The 26,058-nt window shown below is 46.0% G+C and overlaps 1 protein-coding gene across 4 annotated transcripts in view; it reads left to right on the top strand.

The window, feature by feature from the left end:
• Positions 1-26,058, top strand: part of ASAP1 (ArfGAP with SH3 domain, ankyrin repeat and PH domain 1) — a 143,107-nt gene that overhangs the window by 12,640 nt on the left and 104,409 nt on the right. For 2 of the 4 annotated variants that reach the window (XM_083516604.1, XM_083516601.1), the window contains exon 2: positions 13,942-14,028. In XM_083516604.1, the coding sequence (XP_083372730.1) occupies positions 13,970-14,028 (59 nt within the window). In that variant the 5' untranslated portion in view covers positions 13,942-13,969. Of the gene's footprint in view, positions 1-8,821; positions 9,006-13,771; positions 13,840-13,941; positions 14,029-26,058 lie in introns of those variants that run through there. The other 2 variants (XM_083516605.1, XM_083516602.1) reach the window with 2 other exon arrangements.

Genomic DNA, 26,058 nt, shown 5'->3' on the forward strand with positions numbered 1-26,058 from the left:
GCTTATCTCTGCCAAAAGACGGTAACCCAATCCGCAGCGGAGCATAGCAAACACATAACTCGGACAGGGCAGCGGCGACGAATAGCAAAGGGATCTACAACCATCAGCCAACCAAGTGATTGGCCTGGCCCCAGGCCGAGTTATCTGGAAGTTATTTATTTGAATACCTGCACTTAACGGCAGAGTAATCAAAAGAGCTAAACATCCGGCACGGTGGCTGAGCGATAGACCTATGAATCAGGAGGGCTTCGGCTGTAACCTTTGCCTCCGCCATGAACTTACTCAGCAAGTGGTTCTCTCTCAGCCTCTGTTTCCCCATCTGTAGTATGGGGATAATTACTTTTATTATTATTATTAAAGATTTTCTTGTTTTACAGAAGTAAGTGTGTTGTCTCTCGTATTTTTTCCATGTAACATTTTTACAAATCCGTTTCATTTGTTGAGACATTAGGGGGAGGGGGGAAAAAGGGGTGGAGGGAGGGAATATGGGTGGGGGTGTGGTCGGGTGGCGATGTTTCTATTATGCTTAATGTATGTAGCGTTTGGTGTCAGCGTTGCTTGTGCTGTTCACTTGTGTTCCTTTGGTGGGGAGAGAGGTTGGGGTTGGCCTAGGGTGTGGTTGTTTGTTTGTGATTGGCTATGGTGATCTTTGTTGTCGTGTGTGAGTGGGGTGGGTGGGTGTTTTGGATCAGGTTAGCCATATTGATTTGTATGCTGTTGGTGGATTATTGTCATTGTCTCATTGGGCTGTGTATGTGATAAAGGGGAGCCATAGCGGGGTGAAGGCGTCTTCTTCTGTTTGTCCCTGCGTCAGTTTCAGTTTATTGGTTAATTTTTCTAGTAAGCCTGTTTCCCATAATATTTGGTACCATTGGTCCATGCTTACTCCTGACAGGTCTCTCCAGTGTCTGGTTATGGTGTTGATAATTATATTGTGTTGTTGTAGGGATAACATGGAGACAGTTACAGATAGGTAGCCGTGTTGGTCTGCCATAGTCAAAATAAAAAAAATTCCTTCCAGTAGCACCTTAAAGACCAACTAAGTTAGTTCTTGGTATGAGCTTTCGTGTGCATGCACACTTCTTCAGATACACTGAAACAGAAGTTGCCAGATCCTTCTATATAGTGAGAAGGTGGGGAGGGGTATTACTCAGAAGGGTGGTGGGAATGGGTGATTGGCAGATAGCTGAGATGGAGACAGTGAATGTGAATGTAGTGCGCTGAACATTTTAAAGTGTCCTGTGCAAGGATAGTGCTGCGTACATGTCATATATTTAAACCACATCGCTCCCAGCCCAAAGAAACCTGGAAACTGTAGTGTACCCTTCACAAAGCTATGATTCCCAGCAACCCAAACCAATTACAGTTACCAGACTTCTTTGGAGAGATGTGCTTTAAATATATAGTGTTTACTCAGTCATTATAGGTCTGTATGTGTGTTTGTGTACACACATAAACACACACACACACATGTATACATACACACACTACATTTACAGGCATATATAAATGGGATCTATTTCTATATTTGCATTACAGTGGTACCTCCAGTTAAGTACTTAATTCGTTCTGGAGGTCTGTTCTTAAACTGAAACTGTTCTTAACCTGAAGCACCACTTTAGCTAATGGGGCTTCCTGCTGCCGCCACGTGATTTCTGTTCTCAACCTGAAGCAAAGTTCTTAACCCGAGGTAATATTTCTGGGTTAGCGGAGTCTGTAACCTGAAGCGTATGTAACCCGAGGTACCACTGTATTTATATTCCGACCTATAGCAAAAGTTTTCTGGGTTATGCTCACATATCGGGTTGCAATATAAATAAATCGAAGCAACAACAACAAAAAATACAGGAGTACTGAGCGTTGCGAGATCCCAGGGGCTCACCCGGGATTTGTGTTTCCTTTTGGAAATGACACACAGCATCCTCACCCCTTTGCCATCTGGCACAGAGCCACCTCTCCTTTGTTTTCTTAATGGCTCATGACGCCAGGCCAATACTTCTCAAGAAACTTCCCTGCAGCTCCAACCTGTCAGTATCTCAGCTCACAGTCAGAGGTAAACTGGCCTCCCCCGGGCAAACTGAGTGAGATACTTGATGACCTTTCCGTCTGCGTCTCCCGGCAGGCAAGGTCGTAAATAGGCGATTCTCCCTGTCAGAGAAGAACACACCCTCTGCTACTTCTCTCTCCCTGCTTTCCCCCCCAGGGAGGGGAAATGAGACAGACAGGAGTCCTATTTACATGTCTTTTATTCCTGTCTTCCAGCAGTACATAGAAACGTGACTGCACTCTCCAGACTCCATCAGAAGAGTCACAACTCCGCCCCTGTACTTCCAGCACAGGTCAGATGACACTCTGAGCTAACATCCGGTGCTCAGTACAGAGAATAGACTCCCCCTTTTTCCCAACAGTACAGTTTGAAACAACAACATCCTGTTTTGCATTTCAGCCACCTGCAGCTGGCTTTTGCATTGGTGCTTTTTCCCAACACAACCGAGGAGGAACTGGCAACTAAAATTGATGGAGTACGCAGAAATGGCAAATAAGAAACCTAGAAGAGAGACTTTTTAAATACAGAATGGGGAGAATTTGTGGACCACTTGAAGAATTACTGTGAACAACTTAAATCATTAGCAGGATTGACATGAAAACGTGTAGTAAGAATAAATTAAGAGAATACAAAAGGGAAATTAGTAAACGGGGGAAATGCAATGGTAAAAGATAAGTAACCACAGAAAGGGGGGAGGGGTGACTTGAAGACTGGGCACTTTATATTGACTGTGCAAACTTTTTCTTTCTAAAAATATTTGTAAACTGGGAAAATGAAAAATTACATACACACACTATATGGAAACTTGCCTGGCTTATATTTTAACATGGCTTTTTTTTAACACTAGCTGTGTTAAAGGATCTGACACCCACAAACTTATAACAATGTATTAAGCAGCTATAGTGGTACCTCAGGTTACAGACACTTCAGGATACAGACTCCGCTAACCCAGAAATAGTTACTCGAGTTAAGAACTTTGCTTCAAGATGAGAACAGAAATTGCGGCACGGCGGCAGCGGGTGGCCCCATTAGCTAAAGTGGTACCTCAGGTTAAGAACAGTTTCAGGTTAAGAATAGAACTCCAGAACGAATTAAGTTCTTAACCCGAGGTACTGTAAAGGTAAAGGGACCCCTGAACATTAGGTCCAGTCGTGACCGACTCTGGGGTTGCGGCGCTCATCTTGCTCTATAGGCCAAGGGAGACGGCGTACAGCTTCCAGGTCATGTGACCAGCATGACTAAGCCGCTTCTGGCGAACCAGAGCAGCTCACGGAAACGCCGTTTACCTTCCTGCTGGAGCGGTACCTATTTGTCTACTTGCACTTTGACGTGCTTTTGAACTGCTAGGTTGGCAAGAGCAGGGACCGAGCAACGGGAGCTCACCCCGTTGCGGGGATTCGAACCACCGACCTTCTGATCGGCAAGTCCTAGGCTCTGTGGTTTAACCCATAGCGCCGTATTACAAAAACTCCTGCAGGTCTCCACCACCTTCACCTGACAATGAAACACAGCCCAAACCAGCAGCCCTTGGAACTTCCTACTGCTCAGAGGAACTGGGAAGCATGAGAGAATGCATTATATATAATGCATGTTGTATATAATAAAACGTATTTTATTACAAGTATCGGATCCCTTGACAAGTTAATATAAACACATTATATATTAATATGGCAGTTAATGTAGATCAGCTGAGAACAGGGTTGCCAACTTTTCCATCAGCCTCTTTAGCCGTGCATTTGAGATGCAGGAATGAGCATGTGGGACTATCGTTTCCTGCTAATAACTGTTGCAGATCAAGCCATGGTGTGCAGCTACAGAGGCCAGCTGAAATGTTTCCAGCCCCTAATTGAAAATAGACAGTCACAATTCCAAATGCAACAGAATATTATTATTATTATTTCTATCCTTATTATTTTGCCACAATTTATTTTGACAAGCTGGAACATGTGCAGAGGAGGGCAACCATGATGATCAAGGGTCTGGGAACCAAGCCTTATGAGGAATGGTTGAAGGAGCTGGGTATGTTTGGCCTCGAAAAGAGGAGACTGAGAGGAGACTGGAAGAAGGAACAAACTTGTTTTCTCCTGGTCTGGAGGGTAGGACTCGAACCCATGACTTCAAGTTGCAAGAAAGGAGATTCTGACTAAACTTTCTGACAGTGAGAGCTGTTCAACAGTGGAATGAACTCCCTTGAGAGGTTGTGGATTCTCCTTCCTTGAGGTTTTTAAGCAGAGGATGAATCTGTCATGGGTGTTTTAGCTGAGATTCCTGCATTGAAGCGGGTTAGACTAGATGACCCTCAGCGCCCCTTCCAACTCTACAGTTCTATGATTCTAAGGCAGCTTCCCAGGTTTCCATGTAATGGAAGCTAGTGAAACTGCCAGAGAGATATTGTCCATCATGGCCCCAAGCCGGCTGTCGGACGTCCATCGATCTCTCGTAGACAGGCAGATCCAGCAGTTAGCGACACGAAGCCTGAGAAACGGATTGCCACATTCCAGGCTTGTGTACACTGTTTATCAGCAGATAAAAGCACAGCCAAAAGCTCACACCGCAGAAGAGCATTATTTACAGACTTTATTTAGCGTGGAACAGAACAAAGAAAAACATGACCGTTCTGTGTCAGCATCTTCGGCCAACTGAGAAAACGAAAGGAACATCAGAACATAAACATCCTGTGAACAGGACATGCGCAGACTCTGTGACTCTCAAAGCCTGCTCCCTTTTAAGGTGGAACGGAAATATCCTAACAATTAGGGGAGGCAATGTTCTCCTTTTCTGCCCTAATAAAATGGTTGTTGTTGTTGTTGTTTAGTCATTTAGTCATGTCCAACTCTTCATGACCCCATGGACCAGAGCACGCCAGGCCCTCCTGTCTTCCACTGCCTCCAGCAGTTTGGTCAAACTCATGCTGGTAGCTTCGAGAGCACTGTCCAACCATCTCATCCTCTGTCGTCCCCTTTTCCTTGTGCCCTCCATCTTTCCCAACATCAGGGTCTTTTCCAGGGAGTCTTCTCTTCTCATGAGGTGGCCAAAGTATTGGAGCCTCAGCTTCATGATCTGTCCTTCCAGTGAGCACTCAGGGCTGATTTCCTTCAGAATGGATCGGTTTGATCTTGCAGTCCATGGGACTCTCAAGAGTCTCCTCCAGCACCAGAATTCAAAAGCATCAATTCTTCGGCGATCAGCCTTCTTTATGGTCCAGCTCTCACTTCCATACATCACTACTTGGAAAACCATAGCTTTAACTATACAGACCTTTGTTGGCAAGGTGATGTCTTCTTGGCTAGCCAACTGAAATGTTCTCAGTAAAGATAGCCAGTTAACAACCTGGCTCCCATGTTCTGCAGCAGCTAACACTTCTGACACTTTTCCAGTGGTGAACCCAGAGGCAGTGCAAACTACAGTAATCTAGGATGGATGTGAACCATGTCCAATAATTATGGGACTGTAAATATTTATATATTGGCCAGACATAAAATTTCTGATTCAATTTCTCTGCAAGGCATGACCATAAAATATAGCAAATTTGGGACTTACAGCCAGGGATGATTGTATGTTTCTTTCTTTGCATCCAGCAGGACCTGACAAGATGAGCAAACAGGAAGGGGACCAAAGTTCCTTTCCCAAATTGCATGAGACACATGTCCTCCTTCTCTCTGTTATGCTTGTGTCAAGTAATTATTGCCAAAAGAGGAGATAACGTAATGAGGAGGGGAATAGATGTGACGCCGGAGAACTTCATATACTGCTTTGACTCAAGAAATGGGATCATCATTTTAATCTGCATTGCGGGATCCAAAAGTGTCAGTTGCTTGGGATTTGTACAACCTGATCATCCCTGTCTCAGCAGCGCACATCAGAAAGTCAATAATGATGATGATGATGACGATGACGATGACGATGATGATATAATTTTATTATTTATACCCCACCCATCTGGCTGGGTTTTCCCAACCACTCTGGGTGGCTCCCAACAGAATATTAAAAGCACGATAAAACATCAAGCATTAAAAACTTCCCTTTTGACCATTATAGGTGGAGACAGGGATAGGGAAGAAATTTGATTCCGTTCACATTTAAGTGCAAATTTACCAAATTCATCCTTTCCAGAACAATATGAGAACTGAAACTCCACCACATCCTTCAAAGTCTGCATTTCCCCCCAATTTTGCAATGTGGTTCTCCGGCCAAGTAACGTGTATGCATAGATTTGTGCATTAAAATGCATGTGCGTTTCCACAGCCACTCTGGGCGGCTTCCAACTGAATATTAAAAACAATACACCGTCAGACATTAAAAACTTCCCTAAACAGAGCTGCCTTCAGTTGTCTTTTAAAAGTAAAATAGTTGTTTATTGCCTTGACATCTGCTTGGAGTATGTTCCACAGGGCAGGCGCCACTACCGAGAAGGCCCTCTGCCTGCTTCCCTGTAACCTCACTTCTTGCAACAAGGGAACCGCCAGAAGGCCCTCAGCGCTGGACCTCAGTGTCCGGGCTGGATGATGGGGTTGGAGATGCTTCTTCAGGTATACAGGACTGAGGCCGTTTAGGGCTTTAAATTTAAGGATGGAAAAATGAGAAAATGGGAGAAGTTCTCCCATTCCTAACTGGAGATGCCAAAGATTGAACCCAGCACATTCTGTTTGCAAACCATGTGCTCTTCCCCTAAGTCGCACCTCCCCTTCCCCCTCTCCCATTCATCTCTGGGGACCATATTACATTTTTTTACCACTTGCCCCACCACTCAGAGCACCAGATGCTAGCCGCAAATTGCATCTCCATAATTGATATTTTCTTTTCATCTCTGAAAATTCCCCACTCCTATGCTCCGACATCTTCAGAGTACAAAATGATGTTTCCACACACACACATTTGTTGAAAACAGCAGTGTGCAAACCAGCCGCACTCCAACCTTTACAGACGGAATTGTTTGCTTACATAGAAAGCAGTACTGTAATTACTTGGGGCTTGCATTATATACCAAGGTCAAAACTCTGTGATTCAAGCCATTGTTTAGGGACAAAAGGGAGTTGTTTTTCTGGCACAGCGGCAGACAGTACTGTAGCAACAAAGTTAACATGGACCCGATACCGTTTTTTTCTTTCTTGGCTAACTCCAGTTCAGCGTTGCCAAGAAAGCAGGCTGCTCAGTATTAGAGAGGACAGTAACAAAAGCATTTCCTCTATCGCCGATGCTCAGGCTCCGAGGGCCTTTGCTTACGTGGCCAAAAGCCCACTTTCTGCACACAAGAGCAAGTTTGGGGAGACCCTGGGATTTGCAGAAGTACAACTGTTTTAAAGGAAAGGGAAACTGAGAGCAGAGGACCCCCAACAACAGCTGAATGAGGAGTTGGTAAACAGCTGCCCTGGACACAGATTTGACCTGTGCCTCCATGGACAGCTGTGAGTCCAAAATGACTCCCAGGCTGCGCACCTGGTCCTTCAGGGGCACAGTTACCCCATTCAGGACCAGGGAATCCTCCACACCTGCCCGCCTCCTGTCCCCCCAAAAACAGTGCTTCTGTCTTGTCAGGATTCAACCTCAATCTGTTAGCCACCATCCATCCTCCAACCGCCTCCAGACACTCACACAGGACCTTCACCACCTTCACTGGTTCTGATTTAAAAGAGAGGTAGAGCTGGGTATCACCCGCATACTGATGAACACCCAGCCCAAACCCCCTGATGATCTCTCCCAGCAGCTGCATGTAGATGTTAAAAAGCATGGGGGAGAGGACAGAACCCTGAGGCACCCCACAGGTAAGAGCCCAGGGGTCTGAGCACTCATCCCCCCCACCACTTTCTGAACACGGCCCAGGAGGAAGGAGCGGAACCACTGTATGACAGTGCCCCCAGCTCCCAGCCCCTCAAGACGGTCCAGAAGGATGTTATGGTCGATGGTATCAAACACCACTGAGAGATCCAGCAGAACAAGGAAACAGCTCTCACCTTTGTCCCTAGCTTCAATGAAACAGTAATTCAGATTCAATGAAACAGTAATGAGCAACATCTAAACAGGGACTGGGAATTTGTGGCCCTCCAAATGCTGATAGACTACAATTCCCATCATTCTCAGCATTTGGCCACGATGGCTGGGGCTGATGGGATTTGGAGTCTTAACAACATCAGGATTGGGCATAGACTCCTTACCCCATACGGTGGTACCTCGGGTTACAGATGCTTCTGCTTACAGACGCTTCAGGTTACAGACTCTGCTAACCCAGAAATAGTGCTTCGGGTTGAGAACTTTGCTTCAGGATGAGAACAGAAATCGCGTGGCGGCGGCAGCGGGAGGCCCCATTAGCTAAAGTGGTACCTCAGCTAAAGAACAGCTTCAGGTTAAGAACGGACCTCCAGAACGAATTAAGTTCTTAACCCGAGGTACCACTGTATCTGAGAAAGTTCATACAATCTCTGCAAATGAACACAACAGTTAATAACACAGCTGGCCCCCTCTAGACACCCTTTTTATTGTTTATTTGTGATTTAAAATGTTTGACGTTTTACTATGCTTTTATATGTGCTGTAAGGCATATGGGTGCTGAAACCCAGCCAGATGTGTGGGGTATAAATAAAATAAAATAATAATAATAATAATTATTATTATTATTATTATTATTATTATTATTATTATTATTATTACTACTACTACTACTACTACTACTACTCAGAAGTTAGCTCAGTTAGTTAGAGCATGGTGCTGATAACGCCAAGGTTGCAAGTTGTTCAGATGTTCTGGTGTGTATGCTTGTGTCTTGCTCCCATGCTACAGTGCAAGGATGCCCCAAGGTTACTGAGTTTCTTCTCCAATAACACCGGGAAGGCAAGAGATTGCTGATCCCTGAAGAAGAAGAAGAGTTTGGACTTGATATCTCGCCTTTCACTCTCCTTAAGGAGTCTCAAAGCAGCCAACAATCTCCTTTTCCCTTCCTCCCCCACAACAAACACTCTGTGAGGTGAGTGAGGCTGAGAGACTTCAGAGAAGTGTGAGTAGCCCAAGGTCACCCAGCAGCTGCATGTGGAGGAGCGGGGAAGCGAACCCGGTTCACCAGATTACGAGACTACCGCTCTTAACCACTACACCATGCTGGCTCTCTAATACAGCAGCACCGGGAAAGCGTCACAGAAGAACTAATAAGGTAGAATGATGCTTGGACGATCCAGTATAAATCCACCAAGCGCACTAATACAACACGTTGCACGGCACATCCATCAAAAACCACTAGTCTAAAGGGGTCCCTGAATATTCCACACAGATGTTTGGTCATTGCAGCTAAATGAAGAGGAATAAAACACTCGAATAAGGCCTTGGACCAGATGTCTAGGCAGTTACAGATTATGAAGATGTCAAAGAATAGGCGATTGATGCAACCAGTTCTACTAAGATAGCAGTCTCTGAACTCATGGTAACCTCTGATTTGCTCACAGGCTCAAGGGGTGAATCAGAGGACAAGGTAATCAAAAAAAGAGTCGGCGACTTCACAGTCCTACTGTAAGGGGAAGAAAGAATTTGCCTGTCTGAGGTTTGAGGGATGGTGTGCAGAAATCTTCATAAAATATCCCTTTGGCATCACTCAGATTCCTTCCGGTGAAGATTTCCCGTTCTGAAGGAAGGAAAATTGAGAGCAGAGGATCCCCAACAACAGCTGAATGAGGAGTGGGGCTGTTTACAATGGTTTGAAAGGCAACTAGATTGTTTGCACCGTCCTCAATTCAGATTGAGGTTGGTTTGGAGGAAAACGCAGCAGTCTGATTGGTCCTAGAACAATAGGATTCAGAATGCAGCAGTCTGATTGGTCCGCAGGAGCCACCCAATCCAACTCCAGGTGGAAGTGAATCCGCAACCTGATTGGCCTACAGGAGAATCCTGGAATTAGCCAATCACATGGGGCCCATTGTGTAAATAATGTATATAAAGCAGACATTTCGAGGGAACTTCCATTCCTCCTCACCACTATGAGCTGAATAAAGAGCATGAAAGCCACACTCGACTCCGAGTATATTTCAGAAAATTTAATAAAAATGATATATATAGAACATCCAAGGACAAGACTGGAACATGATGGGCAAGGTTACCAATAGCTGCTACATTGCTTCTACTATCAGAGCAATCTGTTGGCCAGCATAAGCAGCAGCCAGGGCTGATGGGTTCTGTAGTCCAGCAACATCTGGAGGGCCTCACATTTCCCCAACCCTGCTACAAATGGGTGATTCATCTAGAAGTAAGACCTCCAGGATAACAGCCTCCGAGTTTTGATTGCGTAACTGAGCACTTAAATAATGCGCCCTATATTTTGAGAATAAAGCTGCAAGCCAATTAAAAGCTTCTGAACTGACGGAACGCCTTGCCAGACAGCCAATTAATTGCTTACTCATCCAATTAAAATAATTATAAGAACGGCATCAATGCAGAGGATGTCTAGAGATTAGCGGATGAAGATAATGGTTTTCTCCTTTATCGGCAGAACGCAGAGAAGGCATCTGTTCGGTGGAACACCTGAGATCCATTGCCTGAACAAAGAGATGTCAGTGGATTGCTTTTAATAACAGTAATAATTCCTTTAGCACTGAACACCCTTTCCCCGGGGATTTCATTAAAACTGTGTTTTAAAATCCACATTTTACAATCTATGATGAATAGATTTAACCAACTAAGTCTTTTAGTGCTGAATTAAAGTGAAAGTCTCCACCCTTTCCCTTGAAACATACAATTATGATAATCAACAAAGATGCAGAAATATGTTCAAGTATCCTATTAGCACTGTAACCTTTCTGTAAAGAACTCAGCATGGGAGAACTTGACTTATCCCTTTTTATTACAACTCTGTAAAGCAAAGATTAGGAGTCTCAGGCTCTCTGTGTTCTCACAGTTGGTTCCTGGTGTGCTGCAAACCAGAGGTTTGTCATTACAACTGAACCAGAAAACTGCTGGGCTTGATTGAAAGCCAGCCGCAAATATAGTTTGGAAGACTAGAGCAAACCATAGTTTCCAGTTCAGATGTACCATCAAACCCAGAAGTAGCGAATTCATCAGATCATGCCAGGAGAGAGTAGAACTTATTGAGTATAGGGATGACATGAGCACAGGACTCGTTCTCGTTGTGCCAAATTATGGTCTCACATTATCAACTCTGTGGCTACCACTGCTTCCAAACTATCATCTGTAAACCCACTTCAAACCATAATTCCAGTTTCAGGATTGGGAAACAAAACACTGACGCCAGAACTGGCAAACTGTGGTTTGCTGGGCCTCAGTCATCTATGTTTCAGGAACTTTCAGGTTAGACTACTGCAATGTACTCAACTGATCTCGGGACTGATTTTGAAGACCATCTGAAAGCTTTAATTAGTGGCACAATGCAGCTGCCAGACTTTTGACCGGAGCCAGACAATCGGATAACATTACAGTGATTTTGTTTCCACGTTGCCGACCACTAAATTGTTTCTGGGCTTTGTTCAAGGTATTAGTTTTGGCCTCTAAATCCATAAACAGCCTGGGACAAGAGTATCTCAAGAATTGTCTTCCTTCAAAGGAGCTTTTTCTGGCAGCTTTGTTTATCATTTGAGGTCCTGCATTAGGTCCCTTCAACTTTCAGAAAGATGGTGTGTCCTCAGGGCCTTTTTAGTCATGGCACCCATGCTGCGTAATAGTCTGCCAAAGGAGGCCTCCTGCTCACTGCTCACTTTGGACAGGCTGCAAAGACTGTTGCATTTTTAAGGCTCCTTTTGTTGCTTCCAGAGGCACCAATCCTACACACCTTTTCCTGGGACTATTCTCCATTGAACACATTGGGACTTACTTTTGAGTAAACACACATGCAACACTTTTAGATTTGTCATTGGTTTTATGGGTATCTGATTTTTAGTATTCTGCATTGACTTGTTTTTTTCATTTTAAAGCACTTTAAAGAAAGGTGGAGTATAAATTTGTCAGACAGAGGCAGTAAATACTGCTGCAATAGTATCTGGGGTTGGACAGTGTTCTCGAAGCTACAAACATGAGTCTGACCAAACTGCGGGAGGCAGTGGAAGACAGGAGTGCCTGGCGTGCTCTGGTCCATGGGGTCACGAAGAGTCGGACACGACTAAACAACTAAACAACAACAACCTGGGAGTATGGTCACTCAGTAGGAACCACTGAACTCAGTAGCACTAAGTCTTCATTGAACTCAGTAAGGCACGCAAAGGATTACACTGTACATCAGACATGGCCAAACATGGCCCTCCAGCTGTTTGGGGACTACAACTCCCATCATCCCTAGCTAACAGGACCAGTGGTCAGGGATGGTGGGAATTGTAGTCCCAAAACAGCTGGAGGGCCACGTTTGGCCATGCCTGCTGTACATAAATGTGATTAGAAAAAAACAAAGGGGAAAAGGGAAATGACACACTTGAGAGGGGACAGAGGGCGAGAGGAATGAGAAAACCTTCTGTGTGGTCCTGCTGAGTCTTTAAAACAAGGATGGAGAACCTGAGGCCCTCCAGATATTTGTTGGACTCCAACTCCCATCATCCATGACACTGGCCATGTCAGCTTTGGCTGATGGCAGTTGTAGTTCAACAAACACCTGGAAGCCCACAAAGATTATCCACCGCTGCTCTGCAACATCATGGCTTCTTTTAGAAATCCTGAGCTTCCTTTACAGAATTACAGTTCGTGGGGAGTCAGAATGATTGTCCAGCTGGGCAGTCTCTAGGAGCTAAAAGCTGTGTGTACATATTTAGCAGCATAAAGCTCAGCCAGGTTGTTCTTTCTCTCTGTCTAGAGTCATAGAATCGTAGAGTTGGAAGAGACCCCGAGGATCATCTGGTCCAACTCCCTGCAAGGCAGGAACCTTTTGCCCGTTTCCAAGCGCAATTCCAAGTGTTGGTGCTGACCTTTAAAGCCCTAAAAGGCCTCAGTCCAGTATACCTGAAGGAGCATCTCCACCCCCATCGTTCTGCCTGGACACTGAGGTCCAGCGCCAAGGGCCTTCTGCCTGTTCCCTCACTGCAAGAAGCCAAGTTACAGGGAACCAGGCAGAGGGCCTTCTCGGTAGTGGCACCCGCTCTGTGGAACACCCTCCCACCAGATGTCAAAGAGAAGAACAACTACCAGACTTTTAGAACACATCTGAAGGCAGCCCTCTTTAGGGAAGCTTTTAATATTTAACAGACCACTGTATTTTAACACTTTGTTGGAAGCCGCCCAGGGTGGCTGGGGAAACCCAGCCAGATGGGCGGGGTATAAAAAATAAATAATAATAATAATAATAATAATAATAATAATAATAATAACGTGGGGCTTGAACCCATGAATTTGAGATTGAAAGGCGCACGCACTACCAACCAAGCTATCCCTCAGGGGTCGAAGGTGCTTTGACAGTGGAAGCATCGAAACACAGCATTTCATCAAAAACGCCAAGGTAGATACAGGATAGATATGGATTGTGGCCAATGTCCTGGGTGCCCTGTTTACCAAATCAGTGGTGGGAGCACACTAGATGCACATTAAACAGGAGTGTGTACACAGCTTCAGTCTGTAGTAATTCCCCAACCCGCTCGCTTCAGGGCATCATTTTTCTTCATACATTCATACATTCTTAAGTGTGAAGCGGTCATAATTTAAGCGATTGCTACCATGTTGAGAAGAAAATTGCTGTGTCAACTACAATGGAACAAGTCTAATTGTTTGCTTCAGAGTAACTTTTATGTCAAACTGCTTGGCAGCGATTTCTGTTGCAGTTGCATTCCTGACGCTTTCCGTCCCGTTCCTGCTTGTTCATTTATAAAAGGGGAGATTTGACAAGGGTACGTTGTATGTGTGCTTGTTTGTTTGTTCTTCTTTATATCTTCTGTTTCCTTTTAATTACTTTGCCCCTCTTATTTTATTTTTTCCCCTTATTTGTGTAGGTAACGTTCTTGTGGTGACAGATGAGACATGAGATCTTCAGCCTCCCGGCTTTCCAGCTTTTCCTCTAGGGATTCATTATGGAACCGGTAAGAAAACAAGGGGACGGGAAAAGCCAAGCTGGTTCATTTTTCTTTCTTTTTTTAAACATCCCACTAGACTTGTAAAAGTGCTTTGCAGTCCTAACAAGTCTCCCTAAATCCCTGCAAATTTGTTAATTATCATGCCCATTTTACAGACAGCAAGCTGAGGCATAATGACTGGCTTGGAAACACAACCCCACTCCCCTATGGTGTGTTTTGCAGTTCAGTATGAAAGAGCCAAGGAGATAAATAACTATACGACCTTTAGAAGATATCTGAAAGCAGCCCTGTATAGGGGAGTTGTTGTTTTTTAATGTTTAATGTCTTATTGTGTTTTTATATATGTTGGAAGCCACCTAGAGTGGCTGGGGCAACTCAGTCAGATGAGTGGGGTATAAATATTCAAATTATTACCATCATCATAATCACCATCATAATTGCATAGGACATCCCTGTTTTCATCGGATAAATGTTGGAGGGCACGAGTTTAATTCGCTGCTGTAAGAATGCCCCATTCATTAAACCTTTGCAAATTGTACACATTCCTTATCAGAACACAGTCAATGTGAAACATTCTTGAGAATGTCACAAGACGGAGGTTTGTCAAGCCTGTTCTCTCCTCCCCTTCCAACCTTGGAGAATGCAGAACGGCCCACCATAGCCTTAATAAGCTTTTGTGTTCATTCTCTGAATGGCGCGTGCCCACCCCGAGTCTTGATTTAAAGTCTGTTGTGTGCTTGGTGAAAGTCACTTGAGCAACAACCCGCTTAATGTGGGCGTCGCAAACTGACACCCCCTAACAACAAACGAAAAAGAACTGCAAGGTTGTGATGGGATTTCCTCTGGATTCAAGTGTGAAGTTAGGATGTTTGAGGTTAGGGGGCCTTTAAAAGCTAAAACCATTGCCAAAATGTAAAATCAGCACCTTCTGCCCCTAGCATCAAACCCACAAACCTTTAACCTGTTGTCATATGGAACGGTAAAAAGAAACAACGTACCACAGAGTTAAAAGGGATGCTGGTGGTGCTGTGGGTTAAACCACATAGCTTAGGACTTGCTGATCAGAAGGTCGGTGGTTCGAATCCCCGCGACGGGGTGTACTCCCGTTGCTCAGTCCCTGCTCCTGCCAACCTAGCAGTTCAAAAGCACGTCAAAGTGCAAGTAGATAAATACCGGCGGGAAGGTATTTCCCCGGCGGGAAGGTAAACGGTGTTTCTGTGCACTGCTCTGGTTCGCCAGAAACGGCTTAGTCATGCTGGCCACATGGCCCGGAAGCTGTATGCCGGCTCCCTCGGCCAATAAAGCGAGATGAGCACCACAACCCCAGAGTCGTCCACAACTGGACCTAATGGTCAGGGGTCCCTTTACCTTACCAGAGAGTTAGCATACCCTCCAACTCCCTGTTTTGACAGGACGTTCCTGGAATTACAGAAGCCATCCCAGTACATTTCCAAGCACAATTCAAAGTTGGTGCTGACCTTTAAAGCCCTAAACGGCCTCAGTCCAGTATACCTGAAGGAGCGTCTCCACCCCCATCGTCCAACCCAGACACTGAGGTACGGCTCCGAGGCCCTTCTGGCAGTTCCCTCCCTGTGAGAAGTGTAGCTACAAGGCAGAGGGCCTTCTTGGTAGTGGCACCCGCCCTGTGGAACTCCCTCCCATCAGATGTCAAAGAAATAAACTACTACCTGACTTTTAGAAGACATCTGAAAGCAGCCCTGTTTAGGGAAGTTTTTAATGTTTGATCTTTTATTGTCTTTCTGATATTCTGTTGGGAGCTGCCCAGAGTGGCTGGGGAAACCCAGCCAGATGTGTGGGGTATAAATAATAAGTTGTTGTTGTTGTCGTCGTCCTGGTTTCTGATTTGATCCCAAAATGCACCAGGTTGAATCGGCACTTGCAGGTGACCCTGGAGCTTGTAATGGTGTCACACTCTCACGTGAGCCAGCTGACTTGGGTGGCACTAAAAGACACACCTTTTTTGTGCTGTGCTCTCACGTCCCAATTTTCATCCGTGGAATGTTGGAAGGTATGGGTTTGCTTCTCTGCTGGGCTGGGCAGCCAGAGAAAAATGTATCTCTAGCCAAGGGTGAGCAGCCTCAGGCTGAATGCAGCCCTCTAGGCCTCTGGGTCAGATATTCGGAGCTCTCCTAAGGACACACCCCTCGCTGGTACTCACTGGTACTGCTGGTACGCCTGGAGTGTTTTGGCCTGGCAGGAAATTCCCCTTGCTTCTCAGGGTGTAGGATTAGGGAGAGTCATGTAGGTTGATGTACATACCCTCCAACATTTCTCCAATGAAAATTTTGTTGTTGTTGTTTAGTCGTTTAGTTGTGCCTGACTCTTCGTGACCCCATGGACCACAGCATGCCAGGCACTCCTGTTTTCCACTGCCTCCCGCAGTTTGGTCAAACTCATGCTGGTAGCTTCGAGAACACTGTCCAACCATCTCGTCCTCTGTCATCCCCTTCTCCTTGTGCCCTCCATCTTTCCCAACACCAGGGTCTTTTCCAGGGAGTCTTCTCTTCTCATGAGGTGGCCAAAGTCTTGGAGCCTCAGCTTCACGATCTGTCCTTCCAGTGAGCACTCAGGGCTGATTTCCTTCCGAATGGATAGCTTTGATCTTCTTGCAGTCCATGGGACTCTCAAGAGTCTCCTCCAGCACCATAATTCAAAAGCACCAATTCTTCGGCGATCGGCCTTCTTTATGGTCCAGCTCTCACTTCCATACATCACTACTGGGAAAACCATTCCATTATGGTTATGATTATACACAGCCCATCTGACTGGGTTGCCCCAGCCACTCTAGGTTGCTTCCAACATATGTATATATAAAACACAATAAAACATTGGAGGTAGGATGGCCGTCTGTCATGGATGCTTTATCTGAGATTCCTGCATTGCAGGGGGCTGGACTAGATGACCATTGGGTCCCTTCCAAGTCTATGGTTTTATGATTCTATGTTTAAAGAACTTCCTTATGCAGGGCTGCCTTCGGGTGTCTTCTAAAGGTTGTGTAGTTACTTATCTCCTTGCCTCAGGGGTTACGTAACTCCATACCCCCCCCCCACACACACACATTCCCCTGTCAAAATAGGGACGTCCTAAGGACATTCTGGGATCAAATGAGAAACTGGGATGGCTTCTGTAAATATGGGACTGTCCCTGGAAAATAGGGGCACTTGGAGGGTCTGGATGTTGAACCAGCGCACTCTACTAATGGGAAGTGTGGCCCATAGCTAGCCCAAACCACCATTTGCAAACCCAGTTCATGCTATGAGTTTTATTCTGGTCCGCCAGCTGATCGCAAATTCTCTTCTTTGGCAATCACTCGTAGCCGAGTAAGATTGTCTTCCATAAACACGGTTTTAACAATGAGTCCGTAAGTGACTGTAGAGGCCAATTCTGGATCCAAACGTCCTTCCACAGTTGGAACATTGGTTTCCGGGCAGGAGCTGATCACAATGTGGATTTGCCAAACATGCCTTCCTCCTAGCACGTTTTTCCCTTGCATCCTGAGTTCGAGAGTCTTCAAAGCCCATGACACTTTTGGTAAACGTTGTTCTCCTATCGGAGCACTCGCAGGCCAGTGTTTCCCAGTTGTCGGTGTTTATACTACATTTTTTTAAAAATTGCCTTGAGAGATTCTTTAAACCTCTTTTGTTGACCACCAGCATTACGCTTTCCATTTTTAAGTTCAGAATAGAGTAGTTGCTTTGGAAGACGATCATCAGGCACCTGCACAACATGACCAGTCCAAATTATTGTCTATATTATTGTCTAATTATTTACACCACTCCAAAAGTATCGCTTAACCTTGTTTGAATGCGATATCTGAGCTAAGCCATCACATCTGGTCCTCAAGAAGTGACTCTCCTCCCATTGAGGTCCTGAAGCAGCAATCTTTTATATCAAAGCAAACAAACAAGGCCATTAATTGGTGTTTCATTGCTTGGGGTGTATGATCTGGATACTTTCCCGGATACAGATGGGCGATAAATGAGACTGAAAATATTGAAATATTTGCAATATGGCTAGATGAGCTGTCTTGGTTGTTTTTCCTGCACAATCCTCATATACCAGCTGCTTTTCAGCCTGCCAATTATTGCAATATCCTTCGTGGCTTCGTGTGTTGAACAGTAATACATTACTAGCTCCCTCTCTCTCTTTTTAATTAAAATGAGTGAGCTGCCCAGGCTCCGGAGAATGTTACTGTACTTAAGATATTCATTAACTAATCCCCCGTGTTAACATAGGTACTCTTGATAGTTCCTCCAGAAACCTTGGTTCGGATATTCATAGAAGCAGGTGTGGGAGCCTTTTATCTGAACTACGGCTCCCGTCATTCCTGGCCATTGGCCATACTTGCTAGGGCTGATGGGAGTTGTAGTTCAGCAAACACCAGCAGGGCCAAAGGCTCCCTATACCTGGTAGAAGGAAGGAATTCATAGAATCAAAGAGCTGGAAGGAACTCCAAGTTTCATCTAATCCAACTCCCTGCAATGAAGGAATATGGAACTGTCCCGTACCGGGATTGAACCTGATACCTTGGTGTTATCAGCACCACACTCTAACCCAGTGTTTTTCAACCTTTTTTACACAAAGGCACACTTGTTTCATGAAAAAAATCACGAGGCACACCACCATTAGAAAATGTTAAAAAATTTAACTCTGTGCCTATATTGACTATATATAAAGTAATTCTCTTGAATAGGAATCAAATAAACACAAAGAAAGTATTTTATAATTACTTTTTATGAAATAGTAAGTTAACAGAAATATGAAAAATTATAAAATACTTTATTCAGTGCGCAACCTGGGCCTGTTTGGCTGAACACAAAGCTGATATTCTGGCTGGAATCAAACGTTGCGGACCGTTCTCTGCTCAGCGGGGATCAATCCGCTGATCCCCGCTGAGCCGGCGGATGACAGCTCCGTCTCCGCACTGTGTGCGGAGAGGGAGATGTCAGAGCCCCGCTGCTCTCTATGGGGAATCGGATGAGAGCGGACCGCCTGTCCGCTCTCCTCCGATCCCATCCGATCTGATCCCCACCCAGGATGGATGGAAATAGGGTGGACACAGTCCCGCGCCCGCCTAGTGGGCGAAAATTTGACTTTAAAAAAAAAAATCTTTCAAATTTTTCAATTTTTCCCACGGCACACCAGGCAACATCTCGCGGCACACTAGTGTGCCGCGGAACAGTGGTTGAAAAACACTGCTCTAAGCAACTGAGTTATCTCCACCATATTGTATATAGTTGCTTCGTGTGTGTGTGTTTTCTTGCATGAGCGGAATAGCAGCACTTGATACAACCCATAATCTGGCAACACTTTCTGCTCGTCCTCCCTGCTTTTCCTCTTATCAACAAGGGTTATTTTCTGCATTATAGTCTCACCATGCATCATGAAAGTTGCTATTATTGTTGCTCCCTCTATTACTGATTATTATTATCATTATTATTATTCCCTTTCCACTGCCCAAGGCCCTTGGGGACAAGGAGCCGCGATCAACGGCTGAAAACTCGCCCTGCACCGTTCCATCTTTTCCTTCCCCAAGCACATTCCCTCTCCCCCGATGTTCCGGCATTTGTTTCCGATTTGCTGTGCTCTCGGTTTCCTTTCCGGATACCGAGGTTCCAAAGCACCAGCCTTACTGCTGATTGTTCTCCCCGCGAGGCTGGCATGCCACAATGCGTTTGTCAGCGGGGCTGGCTCTCGCATGACAACATCAAAACACAAAGGCAAAACTGAATCAGCAGATCAGTCAGCTTGATCACATGCAGCTAGGAGCTTGGCTTCCTTTCCCGGATCGCTTGTTGTTGTTGGGTTTCTTGTTGTTGTTTTTTGTCGTCGGTGGAGAGCAGTCCATGGAACAACACTTACTGTCAGAAATTTCTTCCTAATACAGTGGTACCTCGGGTTAAGAACTTAATTCATTCTGGAGGTCCGTTCTTAACCTGAAACTGTTCTTAACCTGAGGTACCACTTTAACTAATGGGGCCTCCTGCTGCCGCCGGAGCACGATTTCTGTTCTCATCCTGAAGCAAAGTTCTTAACCCGAAGTACTATTTTTGGGTTAGCAGGGTCTGTAACCTGAGGTACCACTGTAATAATATTAATTTATTATTATTTATACCGCAGCCACTCTGGGCGGCTCCCAACAGACTATTAAAAACACCACAAAACATCAAACATTAAAAACTTCCCTAAATAGGGCTGCCTTCAGGTGTCTTCTAAAAGTCAGGTAGTTGTTTATTTCCTTGACATCTGATGGGAGGGCGTTCCACAGGGTGGGCGCCACTACCAAGAAAGTCCTCTGCCTGCTTCCCTGTAACCTCACTTCTCGCAGTGAGGGAAGTGCCAGAAGGCCCTTGGAGCCAGACCTCAGTGTCTGGGCTGAACGATGGGGGTGGAGACGCTCCTTCAGGTATACTGGGCTGAGGCCGTTTAGGGCTTTAAAGGTCAGCACCAACACTTTGAATCGTGCTCAGAAATGTACTGGGAGCCAATGTAGGTCTTTCACGACTGGTGTTATGTGGTCTCGGCGGCCACTCCCAGTCACCAGTTTAGCTGCCACATTCTGGATTAGTTGTGGTTTCCGGGTCACCTTCTAAGGTAGCCCCACGTAGAGTGCATTGCAGTAGGAGATAACTAGAGCATGCACCACTCTGGCAAGACAGTCAGCGGGCAGGTAGGGTCTCAGCCTGCGTACCAGATGGAGCTGGTAGACCCTGGACACAGAATTAACCTGTGCCTCCATGGACTGCTGTGAGTCCAAAATGACTCCCAGGCTGCACATCTGGTGCTTCAGGTGCACAGTTACCCCATTCAGGACCAGGGAGTCCCCCACACCCCGCCCACACCCTGTGCCCCCAAAACAGTACTTCTGTCTTGTCAGGATTCAACCTCAATCTGTTAGATATGTAATGATGGCTCAGTCTGCCTCCTTGCACCTTTGCTCCTTGCAGACTTTGCCCTTCCTCGGCCCTCTGACTCAGAGACTTCTAGCCTCTCATCACCCCAGCAGCTGTTTAGCAAGGAGTCTCCGTCCCCACCCTCAAACTGGCATTTCAAAGAGTTAGCATTAGCGAAATGTCATGTATCGTGGGGAAAACAATGGCCTCCTTCTGCAGACCTCCTCCTTTGCGTTCACGTTAAATGGGCCTTTCATTCACGGTCCCGCTTTACGACTCAAACACTTCCAATTTGGCACTTGGCAGTTTCCGAAATAGCATGCCCGTTTCCCTGCATCTGATTGTTAAGTCCCAAACCGCCCCGCCACCTCGGCTCACCCCACCACCACCACTTCCCCGTCCCCTGCAGATCAGTGCTTTAAATATCAAATCAGCTGGTGGGTGTATCTAAAATAGGCACACGCCGAGAAAAAGAAAGTTGGGGGTGTTGTTTCAGTGGCTCATGCTGAAGCACGGCTGGAGACTATTTCTTACAAATACATGGGAGGCGCAGAGAGCGCTCAGCCAACCTCAGGGGTTGCATCACAGTGGGGGTGTCATGCGTTAGTGCAGGGGTGGGTCGCGTGCTGCCCGAGGGCTGTGCATGGGTTAATTTCAAGCAGGTGCGGGGACAGGGGGGAGAGAAAGAAGGGAGGAGGGTGGAAATGTTTTTGGGGGGAGGAAACCAAAACAGATGGAAGTGTGGAAAGATGCGTGGAGGTCCAGTTGCGAACGACTCTGGGGTTGTGGCGCTCATCTCTCTTTATTGGCCGAGGGAGCCAGCATACAGCTTCCGGGTCATGTGGCCAGCATGACTAAGCCGCTTCTGGCGAACCAGAGCAGCACACAGAAACGCCGTTTACCTTCCCACCGGAGCAGTACCTATTTATCTACTTGCACTTTGACGTGCTTTCGAACTGCTAGGTTGGCAGGAGCAGGGACCGAGCAACAGGAGCTCACCCTGTCGCGGGGATTTGAACCACCGACCTTCTGATCGGCAAGTCCTAGGCTCTGTGGTTTAACCCACAGCGCCACCTGCGTCCCTGCAGGAAAAAATACCAAGCCCTATTTGGTTTTGGATTTTTCCTGACCTACTGTCAGCATGTTTAAACCCTCCAAGTCTCCCTATTTTCCAGGGACAGCCCATGATTTACAGAAGCCGTCTTGGTTTCTGATTTGATCCCAGAATGTCCTGCTTTTCCTTAGGGCGTCCCTGTTTTCATCCAAGAAATGTTGGAGGGGGGGGTTATGGAGTTATCCGACCCCCGAGCCATCTGAAGGCAGCCCTATACAGGGAAGTGGGGGTTTTTAAATGTATTATTATTATGGGCAACCCATGCAGATGGGCGGATAATAATAATAATAATAATAATAATAATAATAATAATAATAATAATAATGGAATAAGATGTCCCTGTTTCCATTGGAGAAATGTTGGAGGGCACACATGCAGCCCCTGACATATTGCCCTCAAGGAAATGTGGCCCTTGGCAGAGAAATCGTTCTGGAGAAGAAGACATCACATGGCGCTGGAGGTGTAGTCTAGGGTCGTGGAGGACCAAAGACCCATTAATTCATTCCAGAGATCTGTGTGTAACCCGAAACTGTTCTTAACATGAGGCGCGCTTTCGCTAATGGCTCCTCCTGCCGCTGCCGCACCACCGGCGCGCGACTTCTGCTCGCACCCCGGGGCAAAGTTTGCAACCAGGAGCATCTACTTCTGGGTTAGTGGAGCTCGTAACCCGAAGCATTTGTAAGGTACAAGGTTCCACTGTAAAGCTCTACAACTTTGAGCCACCCCCCCCCCTCCAAAAAGCTCAACAATTTTGGGAATATGGCAACCCTACTCTAGGATAGCAGGGACCCAATTGCATTCAGGAGAAATTGTGTTGCTAGCTCATTCCAAAATACTAGGGCCTCAATAGGATTGGCTGCTCTATCCAGAACCGGCCCTCTCATTAGACAGAGTGAGGAAATTGCCTCAGGCATCAGCTACCAGAGGCCAGCAACCCCACCCATTTCCTCCTGAGCCCCTGACCATTCCCTGCTGCTAGAGATTAGCACAGTGTATGGCATATAGCCTGCCATATACCCCCTAAACTAGGCTACCTGCTGACCTCAGGTGCAATGGAGGAAGGTATTCCATTGCCCGTGGCAAAGTAGGATTCAGCTGCCAGTCCATTTGGCTTCTGAGCACGGAATGGGGAGGAGCCAACTTGCCCTTTGCCTCAGGCAGCAAAATGTATTGGGCTGGCCCTGGCTCTATCAGCTGGAAAATTATGTTGCTGGAATCTGAATTTCAAGCAGCTGTCGATGCACTGTGTGTACGCTGCCTTGAGAGCAGCTATTTCAAGAGCTGCATTTTTTAACGTTCCATAAACAAAGAAATAAATGGGACCTCCCTGCATGCCGGCTGCTTGTCAAAATAATGGGCATTATTTAGAAGGCAAAGAAGAATCATATGAGGTGAAGGGAAAGGAGCCCTTGACTTGTCTAGAAGCCTTCTGCATTTTATGCTCCAAAGGAAATGCTTGCAAATATATCCCTAGAATACCCAAATGTCAAAAGTCTGTGCAAGAAGTCATTTCGCAACGTATTTCTTCGAAGTAAATGAGCGCTGATGTCAATATTTGGTTTTGGCTTTAATAGTTAGCATTGGGTTGGCTTTTGATCACCAAGTAAGTTGCGGGTTTGAAAAAAGCCAACATGCTGTATTAATTTACAATTTTTAAAATTTTATTTTGGTCATTGCACAAGGCTCAGCTCATTGGACAGGCTGGCACACAGAAAGTGAAGTGTCGTATTGTTTAGGAGAGAGTAGTCTTCCACATTGAACGGAACTGGCAAAGAAGTCTTTAGTAACTCACAGAGAGTGTGCCTCTCCTCTCGTGTCAGGGTTCAGTCCTGCCCAGACCTGGAACCTGATGCCTCCTTAAAGGGGGAACTAAAGAAACACACAAGCTCCACCGATCTCCAAATTGCCAGGGACCCCAAAGAACAGTTGGATCTGACTGTTGCTGATGCAGTCTGGACTGTGGTCCCCATAACAGCTGCCTGCTCAGCTTTCAGACCTACCTCATCTCCCACTGGACCACAGGAGCAGAGGGTGGCCAGCCAGGCAGGAGTTTCAGGGCTGCCACTGAAGTGTCCATGATGTGGGAATGTTAAGGATTGTAGGAAAGGATATATTGAATAAATATTACCCTTTCTTCACTCACGCTAGTGAGTGATGTAGCAGAGCATATTCCCCTCAAGATAGCTGGAAGCTAGTTTGCAGATTCTTTTGAATCTCTTAGTTAAGATTATTTCCTGGTGGCTCCTTTGATCCCTCTTAAAAGAAGACACCTGCTTCTTGGGAGAAAAGCAATGACAAACCTAGAGAGCATCATAAAAAGCAGAGACATCACCTTGCCCACAAAGGTCTGTATAGTTAAAGTTATGGTTTTCCAAGTAGTGATGTATGGAAGTGAGAGCTGGAACATAAAGAAGGCTGATCGCTGAAGAATTGATGCTTTTGAATTATGGTGCTGGAGGAGACTCTTGAGAGTCCCATGGACTGCAAGAAGATCAAACCTCTCCATTCTGAAGGAAATCAGCCCTGAGTGCTCACTGGAAGGACAGATCCTGAAGCTGAGGCTCCAATACTTTGCCTACCTCATGAGAAGAGAAGACTCCCTGGAAAAGACCCTGATGCTGGGAAAGATGGAGGGCACAAGGAGAAGGGGACGACAGAGGACGAGATGGTTGGACAGTGTTCTCGAAGCTAGCAGCATGAGTTTGACCAAACTGCGGGAGGCAGTGGAAGACAAGAGTGCCTGGCGTGCTCTGGTCCATGGGGTCACGAAGAGTCGGACATGACTAAATGACTAAAGAACAACAAAAGAATACCGTGGTACCTCTGGTTACGTACTTAATTCGTTCCGGAGGTCCGTTCTTAACCTGAAACTGTTCTTAACCTGAAGCACCACTTTACCTAATGGGGACTTCTGCTGCTACCAAGCATTTCTGTTCTCATCCTAAGCAAAGTTCTTAACCCGAGGTACTATTTCTGGGTTAGCAGAGTCTGTAACTTGAAGCGTATGTAACCTGAGGTACCACTGTAAAGACAAGAGAGGCTTTCTGAGTAAAGTAACAAAAAGTTTACTCACATTTCAATTCACAATAAAATCCCTAAAAGGCAGGCTTTTCTCAGTAGTTACATAATAAACAGAAAAGGTAAAGGGACCCCTAACCATTAGGTTCAGTCGCGGACGACTCTGGGGTTGTGGCACTCATCTCACTTTATTGGCCGAGGGAGCTGGCGTACAGCTTCCGGGTCATGTGGCCAGCATGACTAAGCCGCTTCTGGCGAACCAGAGCAGCACACAGAAACGCCGTTCACCTTCCTACCTATTTATCTACTTGCACTTTGACGTGCTTTCGAACTGCAAGGTTGGCAGGAGCAGGGACCAAGCAACGGGAGCTCACCCTGTCGCGGGGATTTGAACCACCGACCTTCTGATCGGCAAGCCCTAGGCTCTGTGGTTTAGACCACAGCGCCACCCGCGCCTCATAATAAACATAATAAACAGAGTGTGAGTTAATCCCATATGGAGACTGAACTCATGTGCTGCTGGCTGAGGACCAGCAGACAGCAAAATTACATTACATAACAAAATGGCTGCAGAAGAGCAGCATGGCAGCAAGAGAGCAGCAACAATAGAAAGACAAAACTAAACTGGACAAGAGACTGAGAAAATGGCTGCGTGACTCGGCATCCCAGGTCACACGCTGGGGCAGAATGCTGCAGACCAGTGGAAAAGGAAATTACATTGACTGGATGTCCCGCTGGCTGTGCCCACTCTAGGAAAATGAGGAATGTTGCATTTGACTGTACCAATGGATTACATACCACAAACGAAACTACGCCAGAGAAGGGGAAGAGCATGGAAGCACCTCTCTGGATCAGAGCCTGGCTGAGCGCCGGAAATGAGGGGGACCTCCAATTTTTATAGACGCTCCGAGTCTGAGATGCTTTGTTACTGAAGCAACAACCCAATCTCCGGTTTTCCTGAATGGGGGGCATGGACACGACAACTCGCAA

This window comes from Podarcis liolepis (assembly GCF_965112155.1).
Source record: "Podarcis liolepis genome assembly, chromosome: 8".
Lineage (NCBI taxonomy): Eukaryota > Metazoa > Chordata > Lepidosauria > Squamata > Lacertidae > Podarcis > Podarcis liolepis.